The sequence below is a fragment of the Sus scrofa genome, chromosome 1, assembly GCF_054392235.1.
Source record: "Sus scrofa isolate SSC_HxYL_T2T_F1_AM1 chromosome 1, Sscrofa_HxYL_maternal_Yorkshire_Landrace_v2.0, whole genome shotgun sequence".
In the NCBI taxonomy this organism is placed as follows: domain Eukaryota; kingdom Metazoa; phylum Chordata; class Mammalia; order Artiodactyla; family Suidae; genus Sus; species Sus scrofa.
In genome coordinates this window covers 289,688,510-289,704,520 of record NC_139383.1, presented here as the reverse complement: position 1 = coordinate 289,704,520, position 16,011 = coordinate 289,688,510, and the positions used below count along the sequence as shown (strand labels likewise).

Sequence of the window (16,011 nt, the reverse complement as noted above, 5' to 3'; positions counted from 1 at the left end):
TAAGGTTCTGAGCTGGGCTGCTGAAACTGCCCTTATTTCCCCCATAACCCCAACCCCAGGCCCACCTGGCTCCCCCTGGGAGCTGGCATTCCCAACATGTCCCCAAACGCCCTTGAATCTGCTTTTAGAGGCACAGTAATGGCAGCCAAGTCCCCTGTCAGCTGCCTGCAGGTTTCCTGCCACAGAGAAGAGGTGCCCAAGCTTCAGCCCCCAGAGCGGAGGCAGAGCCAGATCCACCGCAAAGCACCCGCAATGTCCCTCCCGCTGTGGACTCCATCCCGGTTTCCAGCCCTCTGGGGCAATGGACATTGCAAAGCACTCCCACAGATGTTCTCCAAGTGAACTCGATGTGAGCTTACTTCCACTCTGAAAGCTAAACGGTGCTCCAATACGCTTGTGGGAATATCCAGGAGGGAATGGCCACTCCTCACTCCCACCCCGGCCAGAAGAGATCCTTCGGGGCTCTTGGCCAGTCCAGGAATGCCCTAGAGCCTGATACAAACAGGCCTCCACCTGCCCGACTCCCAGAGAAAGAGAATTCCTGAACTAGGGCACCCAAAAGGGCCACCATCCAGGGTGCCTGTGCCTGGAGATGGGGCCCCAAGGCCCTGAGGGCCTCGGTATGTCCACCACTGACAACCTGAAGGACAGTGGGAGCTTGGAAGTCAAGCTGGCCCACCCTACGACGGCTGGGGCCAGACCGCCAATGCTGCTGGGCACCCTGGGTTCCTGTGGTCCCAGAATCCCTGATCCAAGACCTGCTCTGGACGCACAGGTCCCCCTGCCCTGGCAGCCCAGCCAGGGGCGTGGGCCATTCTCCAGCCACTCCTGAACAGTGAGGCTGAGTCTCAGTCCTGGACGACAACAGAAATGGAGGCCCAGTGGGATTCCTGAGTCCTCAGAAACCAGCAGCCGGAGCAAAAGGAGGAGTTTAGACCCACAGGCACTGCCGCAGCCCAGCTGGGCCAAGAGGAGGAGGAAGGCCAAGCAGAAGCTAAAGGAGGCACACCACATGGGCCGCCTCCAAGCAGCACTCCTCCGAGACACCGGGTTGAGAGCAGGGCAGCTGCAGAGCATGCACTTGGCACACCTGCATCTCTGCTGCTGTCCTCAGGGAAGGCCCAGGCCAAGCCCGGAAGGGGGACAGTGTTGAGGGTCCTGGAACAGGCTAGACTGGAGTGACCAGACTGTGTCAGACACACACAGGTGCAACACAGCAGGAGGCTGTCAGGGACGTGAGGTGCAGGTGCACAGACATGCACGCAGAAAGGCACACACACACAGAGGCACACACACAGAAAGTGCACACTCAGGCACATGCCTGGCATACACAGGTGCCCACAAGGGGCAGCGCCTTCTTCCAGACCCACTGACCAGCAGCAGCACCCTCTGCACCTGGAGCCAGGCTTGTCACAGCAGCAGGCTGAGGCCGACACAGTGGGTGGCCAGCTGCACTGTCCAGGGCCGAGAGGGTACAGGTAACCAGGCAGGGGGCTGTGTCATCTGGAGAGAAGCCACGGGGGGGACATGTGTAATCACAGTCCCCACCAGGCTCAGGGATGAGAGGGGACTATTAGACGGCTCCCGCTGGGCACGCCTGGAGAGAAAGCTGTCCTGCTGGGGCACTGCCATGCTGAGAAGGGCACCAGCTGCTCCTCCAGAAACCAGCCTGGCGAGAATCTGAGGCCAGCACTGCCCAGTGACTGCCTGCTCAACCATCCACACCTAAGACTGACCACAGGGCCTTCTTCATCCCCCTCCTGCCCAGGAAGAACACAGGGGCCCTCACCGCCCTCCCAGGCCCACCTCACGATCCCTTTCACTGCGGACGGGACAGGTCCCCACTTCACAAAGCCCCAGTGCCTGTTACACCTGAGGCCAGGGCAGCCTGCCCCCCACCCCCGACTTCTCAGGCCTCCCTCTCAGCCCTCTCCTGCTCCCACATTTCCTCTGGCCTTTCCAGCCGCTCTTCTCAGGTCTTGGCTTCCCCGGAGCTGCCCTCCTGGTCCTCTGCTGTCCTAATCTCCCCCTGCCTCCTCAGCGCCATCCTCCCCTACGCCTGGTGGCAGCCTAACTCCTGCCTGTCCAGGACCTCAAGGAGACGCCTCTGGACAGGGGTCACATGGTCCTTAAAAGCCAGGACCTGGCCCTCCTCGTGGCTCTCTGGCCTCGTCCAGAGGGACATGGACTGACACCCCACCACCACCACTACCGCATACCTGGGATGCAGGTGGCGTCCCTACCCCACATACCTTGGTCAGCTCCTGTGCGTTGGCGAGGTTGTCCACGGCAATGGCCAGGAAGACGTTCAGCAGGGTGTCTGGTTGGCTCCAGCTAAGGAAGGGGACCTTCTGCCCCACAGCCTCTCTCACCGTCCCACCACAGCTTCCTCCACGCAAAATAGGGGCCCGTCTTCCCACGTCCTGACCAGTCCCAGCCTCCCTCCTCAGTGTCCACATCCCCTTAAGCCCCTGGCCCCCCAGCCCATCATCCCCAGACACAGCCCACCCCAGCTGCCAGGGCCCACCCAGCATCGCCGCCCACAATCGCCCACTGCCCAACCTCCCCCAAAGCCCAGACGACTGCCTCCGCAGCCTAGCTCCTTAGCGCCAACTGCCCAGGCCAGAAGCTCACAGTCTGTTGGAATAATTGCCTTTGCCCCCGAGAGGGCTCGTGGACGCCCCCTCTGCACACCTCTCCTTCATTTCAGGCCACAGACAGCCCATAAGCACAGAAACCCGCTGGCCAATAGCCCGGGCGCACACCTGCCCGGCCCCTCGCCCTTCCTTTGCCAAAGCCGAGTCCCGGGACCCGGCCCTCAGGTGCTCTCCCTCCAGAGCAGCAGGAGCAACGGCAAAAGCTGTGCTGGCGTCAGACACCCAGAGCCCACAACCCGAGGCCCCCGCCTCCAAGGCCTCGTGCACCCTGGCTCCGCCCCCTGCGGCGTGACAAGGTGCTCCTGCAACCCGGTCAGAAACGAGGACACAGCGGCCACAGGCTGCATCTGGAGGGGCCCAAGCGGCTCCTGGGGGTGGGGGAGGGAAGCGGAGGCGCGCCATGGTCCATACCTCGGGAGGAGGCGCCCCAAGCACCCCCCTCCATCCTCCCGGGGGAAGAAGAGGAGAGCAGGCCCAGGCCGGCACCGACCCACCGACCACCAAGGGCCTGCACCCTGCGCACAGAAGGATACAGTTTCCAAACAGCGTCAGGACGATGAAATAAAAGGACGAGAACATGCCTTTGCTGACTCCACCCTGCGACTCGATCCCGTGGTACATCACCGCGTTCCAGTCCTCCCCGGTCAGGATCTGCAGAGGGAGGGGAGCACCGGGCACACCCGCTCGGCCGCCTGCGCCCACACGCACCCAAGAGCCCACAGGTCTTTAGACGACAGTGCTTCTGGAGGCCAAGGCAGCCCAGGGGCCTCCAGAAAAACTCCTGGAAGGACATGGCTGCTGGGCTGGGTCAGGCCTTATGAGATGAGCATGCTCTGGGTGGCGGCCAAGAATGGAAAGGGAGCTCCCGCAGGACAGGAGGCAGAGACCTGAGCACTGTGCTGGGTGGGGCCAGGCACACAGCTTCCCACCCCCCAGAGCCACCTGCTCACTGGTCACTGCCACACGGTTGAGGAAACAGGCTGAAAGACGGGTGAGGGCTGCTCGAGGCCGGACAGGAACTGCGGGGCCTCTGACCCTTCGGGCTCCTACCACCCTTGGCCCAGCGGGTCCAGGCCATGAGGGTGGCTAAATGCCATCCCTGCCCCCAAGGAAACCCATGTCTCTTCTTCACTTGTGTTTCTGGGAAAGTACAAGAGGGTAAGGTAACAGACACTTGGGTGTCCAGGAGGGAAAGCGCTAACAATCTGGCGCATTTATCAGGCCCACTGCCCGCAGCCGCTCTCCACCGGCAGCCCCCGTCAGGAATCCTGTGGGCACCCCTGCCGTCGTGGTCCTCCAGCGCACCGCACACACGTGCCCGCAAACAGAATCCGCCAGGCGTGTTTGAAACATGCGGGGAAGGTGTCAGAGGACACACGGCCTCTTCGGCCTTTGCCCTCACGGTCACATTCAGGAGGTTCGCCGTCTGGACACTATTCCTGGAGACTCTGGCGGACCCTCCACGCATTCACCCACCTCCCGGTAGGCACTGCCCAGGTCTTCGCCCGCGTGTCTCACTGCCCGCAGGAAGCCTGTCTAGAACAGGTCCTGCTGGGCTGTGGGCTCTGCGCACCTCTGGCTCCACCAAGCGCGTCCAAGGTGCGAATCCTGAGTTACAGTCCCACCAGCCAGTTGCGTTCTGCTCGCGCCCTCATCCCAAGCTCAGCACTGTCCCACTCCGATCATTCTGGAGGGGTGAGCGGGCCGGCTAGTCTGGCTGGACATCACGTGCCCAGCGGCTTTCAAGTCTCTCTCTCTGTGGCCTTTTCAACTCTTTGCTTTGATTTCTGATGCCCTGCCTTTTCTCACTGACGCCTCATGTATTCTTGTATATACTAGCCCTCCATCTGCAATGTCGCCTAGAAAAATCTCCTAGTCTCATCTTTGCCCTTAACAGTTTTTGGTACTATAAAAAAGTCCAGGGGTTCCCGCTGGGGCACGGTGCTGATCGGTGGCATCTTGGGGGTGGAGGTTCAGTCCCTGGTCGGGTACAGCTGCAGCTTAGGTTGCAACTGGGGCTCGGATCTGATCCCTGGGCCAGGAAGTCCACATGCTGTGGGGCAGCCAAAGGGAAGAAATAAAATAAAAATCTAATGAAGGCAAATGGATCAGTCTTTCCCTTTAGGGTTTCTACTTCTTCCGCCTGAAGAGATCCCTCTCCATCCCAAGGTCATAACTTTCCTATGTTTTCTCTGAATTACTTTACAGTTCGGTTTTTCAGTTAGGTTTCTAGTCCCACCGGAGTTTGTGGTCACTGTTCTGTGTACACACAGGGACGAAGATCTACTTTTTTCCCACACGGCTCATTTTTTTGTCCCTCCGTCCTTTACACACAGGGACGAAGATCTACTTTTTTCCCACACGGCTCATTTTTTGTCCCCTCCGTCCTTCCCCCACTGGCGCCAGCTCTCCGATGTGACCCCTTCCCACCCAGGCGTGGGTATGTTTCTGGACGGTCTAGTCTGTTCTTCGATATCTTGCCTTTACACCCGTCTCCAGGACTGCAGCCTTCTAAGAAGTCCTGCGGTGCGGTGGGAAAACCACACCTTCTTGAACTGGCTGTTCCTGGACGTTCACCCGCCCACAAAACTGATGTGCTACACGGAATTCGCAGGTTAAACTAGGGTTAAGGCTTCTCCCATGGTAAGGCTTCCCACTTCTAAATACATGCATTCAGTTCTTCAGGTCCTTTGGTAACAATTTACAATTTCACCTGTAAAAGTCTTGCATACTTTTTGTAGATTTATTTCTGGGTAACTTATAGCTTTGTCACTACTGTAAATGAAATCTTTCATTTTAATTGACTATTCTAATTGAATGATATTGTTATAAAAAAAAGCTTTATGCTCTGTATGTTGAGCTTGTATTCAGCAACATTAGCGAATTCTTATTATTCCTAATTGATTCTCTTGGGTTTTCTATGTAAAGATCACATCATTTGCAAATAAAAACTATTTTGTCTATTCTTTTTGAGTCCTACTTCTGTTTAAAAAAAAAAAAAATCTTACTACATACATTGACTTCGACTACCTGAAGGCCAGATACCCTCAGTTTTTCTTTAATCACAGTGCTTTCAATGTGTACAAGTCTGGATTCTCCAGAGAAACAGACGCAATAGGAGACATCCGGCTGCATTGCAGGGTTATGGAGAATCAGCCCCCAAGACCACAGCCGCCAAGGGGATAGGAAGGGGTAAGTTCCAGCCCAACTCTGAGTCCACAGGCAAGAGAAGACGCCTGGCACAGCACAAAGACAGCCGTGCGGAGAGAGTGGACTCTGCCTTCTGGGGACTAGGAGAGGGGCCTCCCACATCTGCTCTGCTCAGTCTCCCAATTTAAATGTTAACCTCACCCAGAAACATCTTCACAGACACACCCGGAAATAATGTCTCCTCTAGGCACCCCACGGTCCACTCAAGGCTTCACATAAAATTAACCATCAACAACCTTTTATCTGTGATGTCTGCTACAGTCTTTTAAACAAAACTGCTTTATTGAGATTTGATTCACATACCATATAACTCAGTCACCTTAAAGTGTATAATTCAATGGTTTTTAGTATATTCACAGAGATGTGCAACTGGAGAACATTCCCACCCTCAAAAAGGAACTCCCTATTAGCTATCACACACTTGGATGTGGGTTTTTTTTTTTTTTTTTAAGTCCTTTAAGCATTTTAGGTTCTTTGTATAATGCGTTTTTCATCATAATTTCAATGTTTTCTCTTTCTACATCTATTTATATGCTTATTTTTCTTTTAACCTATAGAGACTGGGAAGTGACACTAACACATTCGCGTATTACTGAGATAAACACAGTTAGCTATGAGGTTCTATTTTACACCCAGTTGGATACGATTTCCAGCTATTTTTCTTTAGGACTATTTGCATCTCCCTTCACTGGGCAAATATTCTGATGCCTGCTGTGTGTCAGGCAATGTTCAGGTGCTTAGGTGGTCAGTGGACAGAACAGAGCCCTGCCTCGTGGGGTGTGAAAGGAGAGTCACAACGGAGATGTTGCTGCTGAGAGAGTTCTCCCAAAAGGAGCCAGAGACTTCTGCACGTCTCACCCGGGTGGAATCTGACCCTTGACCACTTGTCCTGACGCAGGCATCCAGAACCACCATCGCAAGCTCCAGATGCTCACCAGACACCTGCCCTAGCACACCTGGTGACAGGCACCCCGAAATGACACACGTTCCCTTCTTCATTTCTCTTAGGACTGCACCCTGCGGCACATGGAGGTTCCCAGGCTAGGGGTGGAATTGGAGTTGCAGCTGCCAGCCTACACCACAGCCACAGCCATGCCAGATCCTTAACCCACTGAGCGAGGCCGGGGATCGAACCCGAGACCTCATGGATACTAGTCAGGTTCGTTAACTGCTGAGCCACAACGGGAGCTCCCACATTCCCCTTCTTCTGCCAGAGCGCAGCCATGCAGCCTTTGTCTTTCTCTTCCCTAGAACACTATTTTAATTTTACTCAGATCTGTGTCTTTGCAATTGCTATCAAGACTCCCAAAAACTTATGCGCAGCCTCCTGCGGTTTTTTTGGCTGACAGAGCTCATACTCTGGTCTGCATTTTGCTTTTCTCATACCGTCTTTGCCTGCCTGTGGTGTCAAAGTTTACTAGCCTCATGAAATGATTTCTTCCCCTCTCTAAAAGGGTTGAGTAAGTTATCACCTGTTCCTTACAGGCTCTGCAAAACTCTTAACTCACTGAGCCCTGGGCCAGAGGGAGGAAGGCAGAGAGTTTTGACTATGGACTTCTTTTCTTTAAATGGGTTATAAAATTACCCAGGTTTTTCACTTCTAATTTAAGTCATTGATGTCTTCCTATAGAAGTAAATATTTCATCTAAGTTTTCAAATCTATTGGCATAAAGTTGCCATAATATTTTCTTGGGATTTTAAAAAACATCTCCCTTTTCTGTAGTTATACCTCCCTCTCAGGCTATACATTTTAAAAAATGGTTTTTAGTTAAGTATAGTTTATCTACAATATTATACAAGATACAGGTGTGCAATATTTCATGAGTCCTAATTTTTAAAGGTTATACTCCATTTACAGTTATTACAAAATACTGGCCCTATTCCCTGTGCTATACAATATACCCTTGCAGCTTCATTTACACGTCACAGTTTGTGCCTCCTAATCCCCTGCTCCCATCTGCCCCTCCCCGCCTCTCCCCACTGGTCACCAGTTTGTCCTCTGCATCTGCGAGTCTGCTTCGTTTTTATTATATTCGCTAGCTTGTTGTACTGGGCTCCCCTTTTATTTGTGCTTTTTTCCCCCTTGATCAGTCCTGCTATAAAGTTATCTATTTTATTAGTCTTCTTGAGAATGAGCTTTTGATGATTCTGCTTCCTTGGTATTTTAGTATTTTCGTTTTCTGTTTCGCTAATGTCTGCTCTTAACACTATTTTTTCCTGCTTTCAATTTTTCCTTGGCTTACCCTATTATTCTCGTTAGTCATTTTCTTAGTTTGATAATTGCTTTGAAGATTATAAGTTTTCCTCCAGGTATTGCTTCCGAGTCATCCCATAAGTTTTTCTAATTATTGTTCAAACTGTTTGTGGTGTGCTCTGTGATGTCTTCTTTAACTCAATCTTTCACTTTCAAAGACAGGAAGGTTTTAAGGGACCGTGTACTAGTGGTTTCTATTTATTTAAGTAATACTAAGAAGGTGCGCAGAAGGAGAGCAATTCTCCGCTGGGAGGAATTCCCTGACTGCCTTAGCAAGTGGTCGATTTCTGTAAACGTCTATGTGCCTCAAATCATGACTACTTTATTCACCTCCGGTTGGGTGCCAAGTTCTACACACGTCGGCGGATCCGAGACTTCGCCTCAGGAGTTCTTGTACACTCTTTTGAATCGCTTATCAGCTTCATCCATAGAAACTTACTATTAAATCTCTTAAAGGAGGGTGGACTTTTGACTTCCCCGCGTAACTCGTCAGTTCTTGCTTTTTAGGCCGTGGTGTTAGCCTGCACCCTCCCTTTGCTGTCATGTGATGCGTTTCCTTATTTTCACTAAAGAGTTTTTTCACCTTAACTTTGATTTCAGCTGATGCTAATAGGACATCAACTTTCTCTTGGCTAATGTTAACCTAGTTTATCTTTTTGTATCCCTTTAATTTTAAATTATGTACTATTTCAAACATTCAGAAAGGTACCACGAATAATATTTAACAAAGCGTTTACCCAGCTTAAGAAATAAAACACTGAAACGCAGCTGTGGTTTCTTGAATTGAGCTCTCGCCTCGCCCCCTCTCCTCGAGCCCGGCTCACCCTGAATTTGGCGTTAGTCATTGCTGAGCAAGCTCTGATACTGTTACTGCATAGATGTCCTAAGCAACATGCAACATGTTTTGAAACAAGATGTCTTCGTCCTTGTTTAAATGGTATCATATGAAATGGTATCCTAACATAACATAATATGTATCATTCCAAATTTTGCTTTTCTTTTTGAGCTTAGTGTTGTTTGTGACCCACGTTGATACAGTTTATTCCATGTCATTCACTCTCCTGATGTGCAGATACGACGCTCTTCGGACCCACTCTCCTCGTGATGAATGGGGAGAAAGGTCCCGGGTTTTGCCATCAGACGTGATGCTGCTGCGAAGCCTAACGGGTGTCTTGTGCGACCCACCAGGGACCCTCCACGTACACACCACACAGGCACTGCTTCTGCGCGAGTCCCGGCAGGTTAGCTGATGCGACATCACTTTCCAAAGTGCGTCCACCACCCACCAAGAGCACCAAGGAAGGCTCACTCCTCCGCATCTTCCCTGAAACTTGAGATTGTCAGATTTGTTCATTTCGGCTACAGTGACAGGTGGAAATGCTGCCGCACTGTGGGTTTAATTTGCATTTCCCTGACTACGAGTCAAACAGGTGATGGTCTTCACAGGCTACTCATCAGCCCAACCTACCGTGCTGCGTTACTTGCTGCACGCCTGGCCCTCTCTTGCTGTGTTGCTTGTCTTCCCTCCAAGATTTGCGGAAGCATTTAACATTCTAGACACCAACCCTCTGCTGGTTATTAGCTGATGCTGTGGAACCGCCTGCTCCCAGCCTATAACTTGTTTGGCCTTTTTATAGTGTCTTTTGATGCACAGAAGTTTGTATTAGTAATAATCGAATTAGCCAAAGCTTTCCTTTATGATCTGTGCTTTTTAATATTTTCCTCAAGAAGGTCTTCGCTGACTGAAGCTAGTAACATTACACTCCCGGGAGCAAGGACTTCAGGTTTGCTGTTCACGTTTACATCCTAATTCATCCAAATTTCTTTTCAGACCTGCTATAAGGTAGAAATCCAGCCCTGTGTTTTTCCCTATAGATAACCAAACTGTCCCCACTGTTTGCAGTGACAACACAAGTGTTCCGTGTATACAAATATTTCACCTGTGAACAATGGCATTTTTCTTTCTGCCTTAGGAATCCTAAGAAATTTTGTTTCATTTTTTCCTTATTCCACTTCATTAGTAGCATAATCTGCTAAGAGCTTATATTTGGAAGGAGTGCTGGGCTTTTATCATGAGATCTTCTTCTAGAAAAAAATTATCACCGACATCTTCAAACATGCACAAGGTGCAGCACGTCACAAATCCCTGTGTACTCTTCACACAGCTTCAACCATGACGTCGGCCGAGCACTCTGGTACTCGACTGGGCTTTTGCGAGAATTCACACGCTTTCTCTTTCCTTCTGCTCATCCCTGGTTTCCCTTCTTTCACCTGTTGACGTGACGAATCGCGTTCACAGGCCTTCTAGTAACCAACCGTCCCGCATCTCTAGGACAGATGCAAGTGGGTCGTAAAGACAACCTTCACGAGCACCCGGACTGAGTCGCCACGTCCGCGAGGAGGCTCTGTGTCTGCGCGGACCCTCCGCCTTCCTCTCTTATGCTGTCCTTTCGAGTGTTTCACATCCAAGCCACTCCAGCCTCATAAAAAGGAAGGCGTGTGTCTCCTCTTTATCTTCTCCAGAGTTCTCTGTGTGAAACTGGAGTGACCTTTCCTAAATACTTAGCAGAATTCACTTGTAAAACTGTCAGTATGTGGCCAAGCCAAGTAGATTTTTCATTATTTCACTTCTGAAATGTCCAGGTTTTCTGCTCCTCTGTGGGTTAATGCACTTTTTCCCTCTATTTCATCCACTTCCCTAAATGCATCCATGTTTGTGGTGCTTTCAGCATTCGGGTGCTAAGTCTCGGGGTTTGTGTCTGGATGTGTCTTATTCCACCTTGGATCACGGCTCTCTGGGTTGGAATTCCAGGCCAGCAGGGGCTGTCCGCCAATATTTTAAAGTTACTCTTTTCCCAGACCTTCTGGCCTCATAGCCACGAGAGGCCAGCCATCAGACTGGCATTCTGCCATTCTAGAGCAGATTTTAAGATTTTCTCTTTATCCGGCTGTGTCAGACCCTCCCTGGAGTACCGTGGGCCTCGGGCCCGGCTGCAGGTCTTCCATACCCCTTTCATTCCCCTGCATGGATTGCATCGTGTACAGCTCAACCTCTATGTTTTAAGTTAAATAGCTGTATCTTTTACTTCAAGAATTTTTACTTAGTTATTTTTCATATTAACCAGATCTTCCTAGTGCTGAGGTGCTTTCTGCCCTAATTTGCACTGAGTTCTTCCTTTAACCCTCCGAGGACACTAGAGGACCCGTATTTGCCTGCTACCTTAGGAGCAGCTCACCCTCCAACCACAGGCGCTGTCGGCCCACTTCTGCCAGAGCAGCTTCACCAGGAGTAAAGTTCAGGTTGTTCTGCCCTGGCCACTTGCCTCCCTGTGCCCTCTCCAACCCCACTCTGGAGGGCTCCATCCTCGGTCCAGGGGCATCCTGTGGGAGCACAGGCCTGGCCTCCACCAGCCTCAGTTAGTCTCTCTGCCGCCTTCAACGGCCAAGTGGCTTCCCAGCTGAATCAGCCAAGCCATTCCCAGTGCTTCTGTGTGCGGACACCCCCCACACTCTTAGGAGATCAGGGGAGGACAGAGCCACTCAAAGGTGGGGTCAGATGAGAAACCAGACAACAGTCTGGGGTCCTGCTAGGCCGGAGAAGAGCTGCTCTGTCAGCTGGCCCTGAGGGGGCTGGGGCTGCAGGGCCCCACCCAGGACAGGAGGAGGAGGGCTTGGGGGTGAGACCACCGGGTCTGAGTCAAGTCAGCAATTATCTGGTTTGGTTCCGCCTACTCACTGTGGCTCCAGCATTGGCCAGGGGCAGCGTCAGCAGCCCCAGAGGCCTGGAGGAGTGGCAGGGCCATACAGCCCCTGGGGCTCCCTAAGTGTCACCCTGGGCAAAACACCCCTCCCTGCCCACTCTGCTTAGCGTCACGGGGCCAAGGAGGCTTTGTGGGACACAGGCGCTTGGCTCTGTCCTACTGGCTTGGCTGGGCATGGGGGCACGTGGGGGCTACAGCTCCATGGGGGTAGGTAGCTCTACTGAGAAAGGCCCCCGCAGGGAGCCAAGGACCACACCACACAGAAGGCAAGGTTCCCGGGCCGCGGGGCATGTTCTCCAGGTGGAAGGAGAGACGAGGTGCCCCAGGGCCTGGGCCTCGGCAGGAAGGGCTTGGGGAGTGGCCTCCACTTTAATCTCCGAAGACGAAAGGCAGCTGGGCTTGGCTCCAGGCCGGGGGCTGGGAAGTAAGTGGCGCCCTGAAGGCCAGCACCTCCTGGGGTCTCCACCTGCTCGCTGGGGAGCTGCTTCCTGACCCAGGTCCCAGACCTACCCGTGCCATCTCCCCACCTGTTCTTTCTGCTTTATGCCAAGCTCTGTCTGAAGGTTGGTGTCTGGTTGTGCTGAAGCGCTAGGCAGGGGCTGATGGGGAAGGAAGGCCAAGCCCAGCAGGCCAGGAGCCAGGAGCCAGGAGTCTTACCTGGAAGACAGTGAGGATGGCAGCAGGGAAGGTGTCAAAGTTGGTCGTTGGAGTCTCGTCTTGGAAGTTGAACCTGAAAAGAGCAAGAGTCTTGGGCAGAGGCAGCGCCATCAGGAGGGGACCTGGCACCGGGCAGGCGGCCCGTGGCTGCGTCTTGGACCTGCAGGGAGGGGCCGTGGAGGTGGCCGTGGAGTCCCGGCGCGCCCAGCCTGACTCACTGTCCCCCGAAGAGCTGCATGCCCAGCAGAGCGAAGACCACGATGAAGAGGAAGAGCAGGAACAGCAGGCTGATGATGGACTTCATGGAGTTCAGCAGGGACACCACCAGGTTGCGCAGGGAGCTCCAGTACCTGCGGGGGGCCGGCCGGTCGGAGCCCGCCCAGGTGCCCGGACCACGCTCACCCGCGGCCTCGGCAGCTTCCCAACCTGAGGGCCCCCGCTGGACGTGAGGCGAGAGCCTTCCCCAGGGTTCCAGACCCACCATCTAGACCGCCCCACTGGGGGCCCCACAGGGACAGCAGGGACGACAAGGCCAGCGCTGGGCTCGTGCTCACCCCCAAACCTGCCCCCCGCCCCGAGCCTCCCTCCTTGGGGACCACGCCCTCCTTCACCCCCGGACCCCTGCAGGCTCACGCCCCGGCTGCGTGCAGCAGGAGGGCCGCACGGGAGCGTAAGCCCGCCCTCCGTGAGCAAGCAGGCCCTCCTTCTGCAGGAGCCTCCGCGAGGGCTGGGCCACGCAGCAGGGAGGGAGGGGCAGCTTGGCCAGCCTGGCCAGCCTCTGTCCCCCTCCACCCCACCCCTCAAACACTCCTGCAGGTCAGAGGCCTTGTCCCCTCCTTTAGCTGGACACCCCCCCCCAAGTCTGCCAACAGCCTGACAAGCCTCTGGGTGACTTGTGCCCTCCAGCACTTCCCCCAGGAGGGCCCAGAGAACAGAGTGGAGTCAGCCACGTGCTGCCTTTGCCTTTGGGTCCCCTGCCCTGCCAGGGAGGGTCCTGGGGCAGACAGCAGTCTCAGCGTTCACCCTGCCACGGGGCGTCCCTGGGTCCCACACCACGTCCTGCTCCCTAGTGCCAGCACCATGGAGGCTTGTCCTTCCCCCTCAGACGCTCTGACAAGGTGCGTAAGTATTAATGGGAGATGGGCTGGAAGACTCTGGAAGAGCCTGGTCCTGGGGCGGCAGGGGTGTAGGTCAGCCCATCTCAGGATGCGGCCGCCAGCTCCACCAGAGGAAATGAAGCTCCTACAATGCCAGGCCCACACCAAGGTGAACGCAGCGCTGGCAGTCACCCCCCCCCACAGCCCCCGGCCAGTGCAAGACGCCCAGTGACGTCTGCGGGCCAAGCTGGACTGAACCCCTGCCTAGGCCTCCTCAACAGGGATGCCACCGTGATCTCCAGAGGCCTCAGACTCAGATTTAAGACAGACTCGAAAAGACCTGAGAGCCTCGAGGTCCTGGCGTAAAGAGCCAGGAGGGACGGTACTGGACACACGGCCTGGGGGCTCGGGGCAGAAGGTCAGAGTCACACCAGGGCCAGGTCCGGCTGGTGAGCAGCCTTAGGGGCGGGACCCAGAAAGAGCTCCCATCTGATACCTTCCGTTGTCTCTGTAACCTAGGGAGCAGAGCCATCTCCGAAGGCTGAAAGAGGGGACCACTGCTTTCAAGGGAGGAGCTCATGTGAGACTGTGGGAAAGGACCGGAGCGCCCGGAGTGCAGACGCCAGCCCTGAGGCTGGAAACGACCCTGGGGGAGACGTGGCCCCCAGGCCCTGACGCGGTCGTGCTGGGCTGCTGCCCTGCCTGGGGCTGCTTCCTAAGCCTCTTCTGTGCTGAAAACAATTGCCAGCCACACAAAGAGACTCTAGACAGCTGAGGTCACGCCCAGCGCCGCAGACCCCCAGGAAGAGCCCGCTGCCGGCCAGCCTCGCTGCTGCCGCCGCCTGCCCCCCGCCCGCCACGCGCGGCCGCCCTACTTGGTGACTTTGAAGATCCTCAGCAGCCGGAGGGCCCGCAGCACGCTGATCCCGAAGGAGGTCCCCGGCTTGATGGCCGCCCAGACCACCTCGAAGATGCTCCCCACGACGACCTGCAAAGGAGACGGGCTCAGCCCGGGGCCGCGTGGCCGCGCCGCTCGACAGGCGTCCACCCTGTCTTTCCAGCCCACGCTTCCTGGTGCCCGCCCGCCCTCAGCCCAGACACTGCAGGGGGACACAGGATGCGGGCGAGTCCGGACTGCAGATTTCTTGGCAGATCTGAAACCTCCTTGTCTGTTGCCTCCCCTGTGCTTGCTCCAGCCAGGGGACCCCAGCAGCTTCTTAAACACCACTGAGGCCGGCACGTCTCACTCAGAGCCTCCACGCAGCCACAGGGCAGGTGTCAACAGCGCCCCCTCCCGGGGCCCTGGGCTCAGCGCAGGGAGGTGTCCTGCATGTCGGCTGGGTCCCAGGCAGCGGCCCCTTGCTGCCCGTGCTCTTCCAGAGCCTCAGAGATGCCTGCCTTCCGACCTCCCTCCCCTACAGAGGCTGGGGAAGGGCCCGGCCCACTGCTCCCACAGGCCCACCAGGACGGCTGGGCCACCATGGCCTGTCCGTCCTCCCAGGTAGTACCAGTGCGTGTGCCCAAGCTGCCCGGGCCCAGACCCACAGGGTGCTGGAGGACCAGGACCACAGCCCCTCCAGCCCTCAGGGGAGAGCAGCACATTTAAAAGATCAATCGCAGGTGCAGAGGCCGGCATGGAGCCTTGAGCAGAGACAGGGTCAGGCGAGAGCAGGAGGCTGTCCCATGGCCGGCACCTCCATCGGTCAGGGCCTGACCAGGACGGGCCGCCCCGTCTGCAGGCAGCCTTCCTGACCCACATGGGGTCAGTCCCCTGCGTTCTGCCCCACAGACCCCAGCTCTCACTGCGGGAAGGGGCTGCGTGCACGGTCCTCTCCCAAGTGAGGATCCAGACCCGCCTGGGCCCCCAGCAGGCGTCCCTGAAGAGGCAGCTCACTGACCCCAAAATCGAAGCAGTTGAAGGAGGACCGGAAGTAGCTCCTGGGCCCCAGGCCGTACATCTTGAGGGACATCTCTGTGAGGAAGAGACCCAGGAAAACAAACTCTGCAAAGTCTAGGGGAAGCCGGAGAAGAGGCGGATTAGCGCGCGGCCTCCTCCCGCCTGGCTCCAGCTCAGACTGGGGGACACCAGAGCTCTGGGCAGAGCCTGGGTTGAGCCTCGCAGTCCTGGTCTGCGGCCCCTGAGCTCCAGCCTGGGCCCAGGACGGAACAGGGAAGAGGGTGGGAGAGCGGTGCTCCTTCCGGTTTGAAAGGGGAGTGCCCGGTGCCTGCGGGACATGCAGGGCCCGAGTCCCCTGAGGAGGCCCCAGACGGTCAGACAGAGGGCGCCCAGCCCCCACGGAGCGGATGGAGGCGGCCTTGGCCCGTCCTTCTGCGGCCGGTCTCACTCCCCGCTCCATGCGCTGACGGCACCACGG

General features: G+C 55.4%; 1 protein-coding gene across 5 annotated transcripts in view; it reads right to left on the bottom strand.

Moving 5' to 3' along the window:
- Nucleotides 1-16,011, bottom strand: part of CACNA1B (calcium voltage-gated channel subunit alpha1 B) — a 197,337-nt gene that overhangs the window by 117,747 nt on the left and 63,579 nt on the right. For all 5 annotated transcript variants that reach the window (XM_085002325.1, XM_085002321.1, XM_085002329.1 and 2 more), the window contains exons 12-17: nt 15,535-15,647; nt 14,512-14,624; nt 12,758-12,889; nt 12,540-12,612; nt 3,191-3,308; nt 2,253-2,320 (exon numbers count right to left, since the gene is read on the bottom strand). In XM_085002325.1, the coding sequence (XP_084858451.1) occupies nt 2,253-2,320; nt 3,191-3,308; nt 12,540-12,612; nt 12,758-12,889; nt 14,512-14,624; nt 15,535-15,647 (617 nt within the window). The remainder of the gene's footprint in view (nt 1-2,252; nt 2,321-3,190; nt 3,309-12,539; nt 12,613-12,757; nt 12,890-14,511; nt 14,625-15,534; nt 15,648-16,011) is intronic.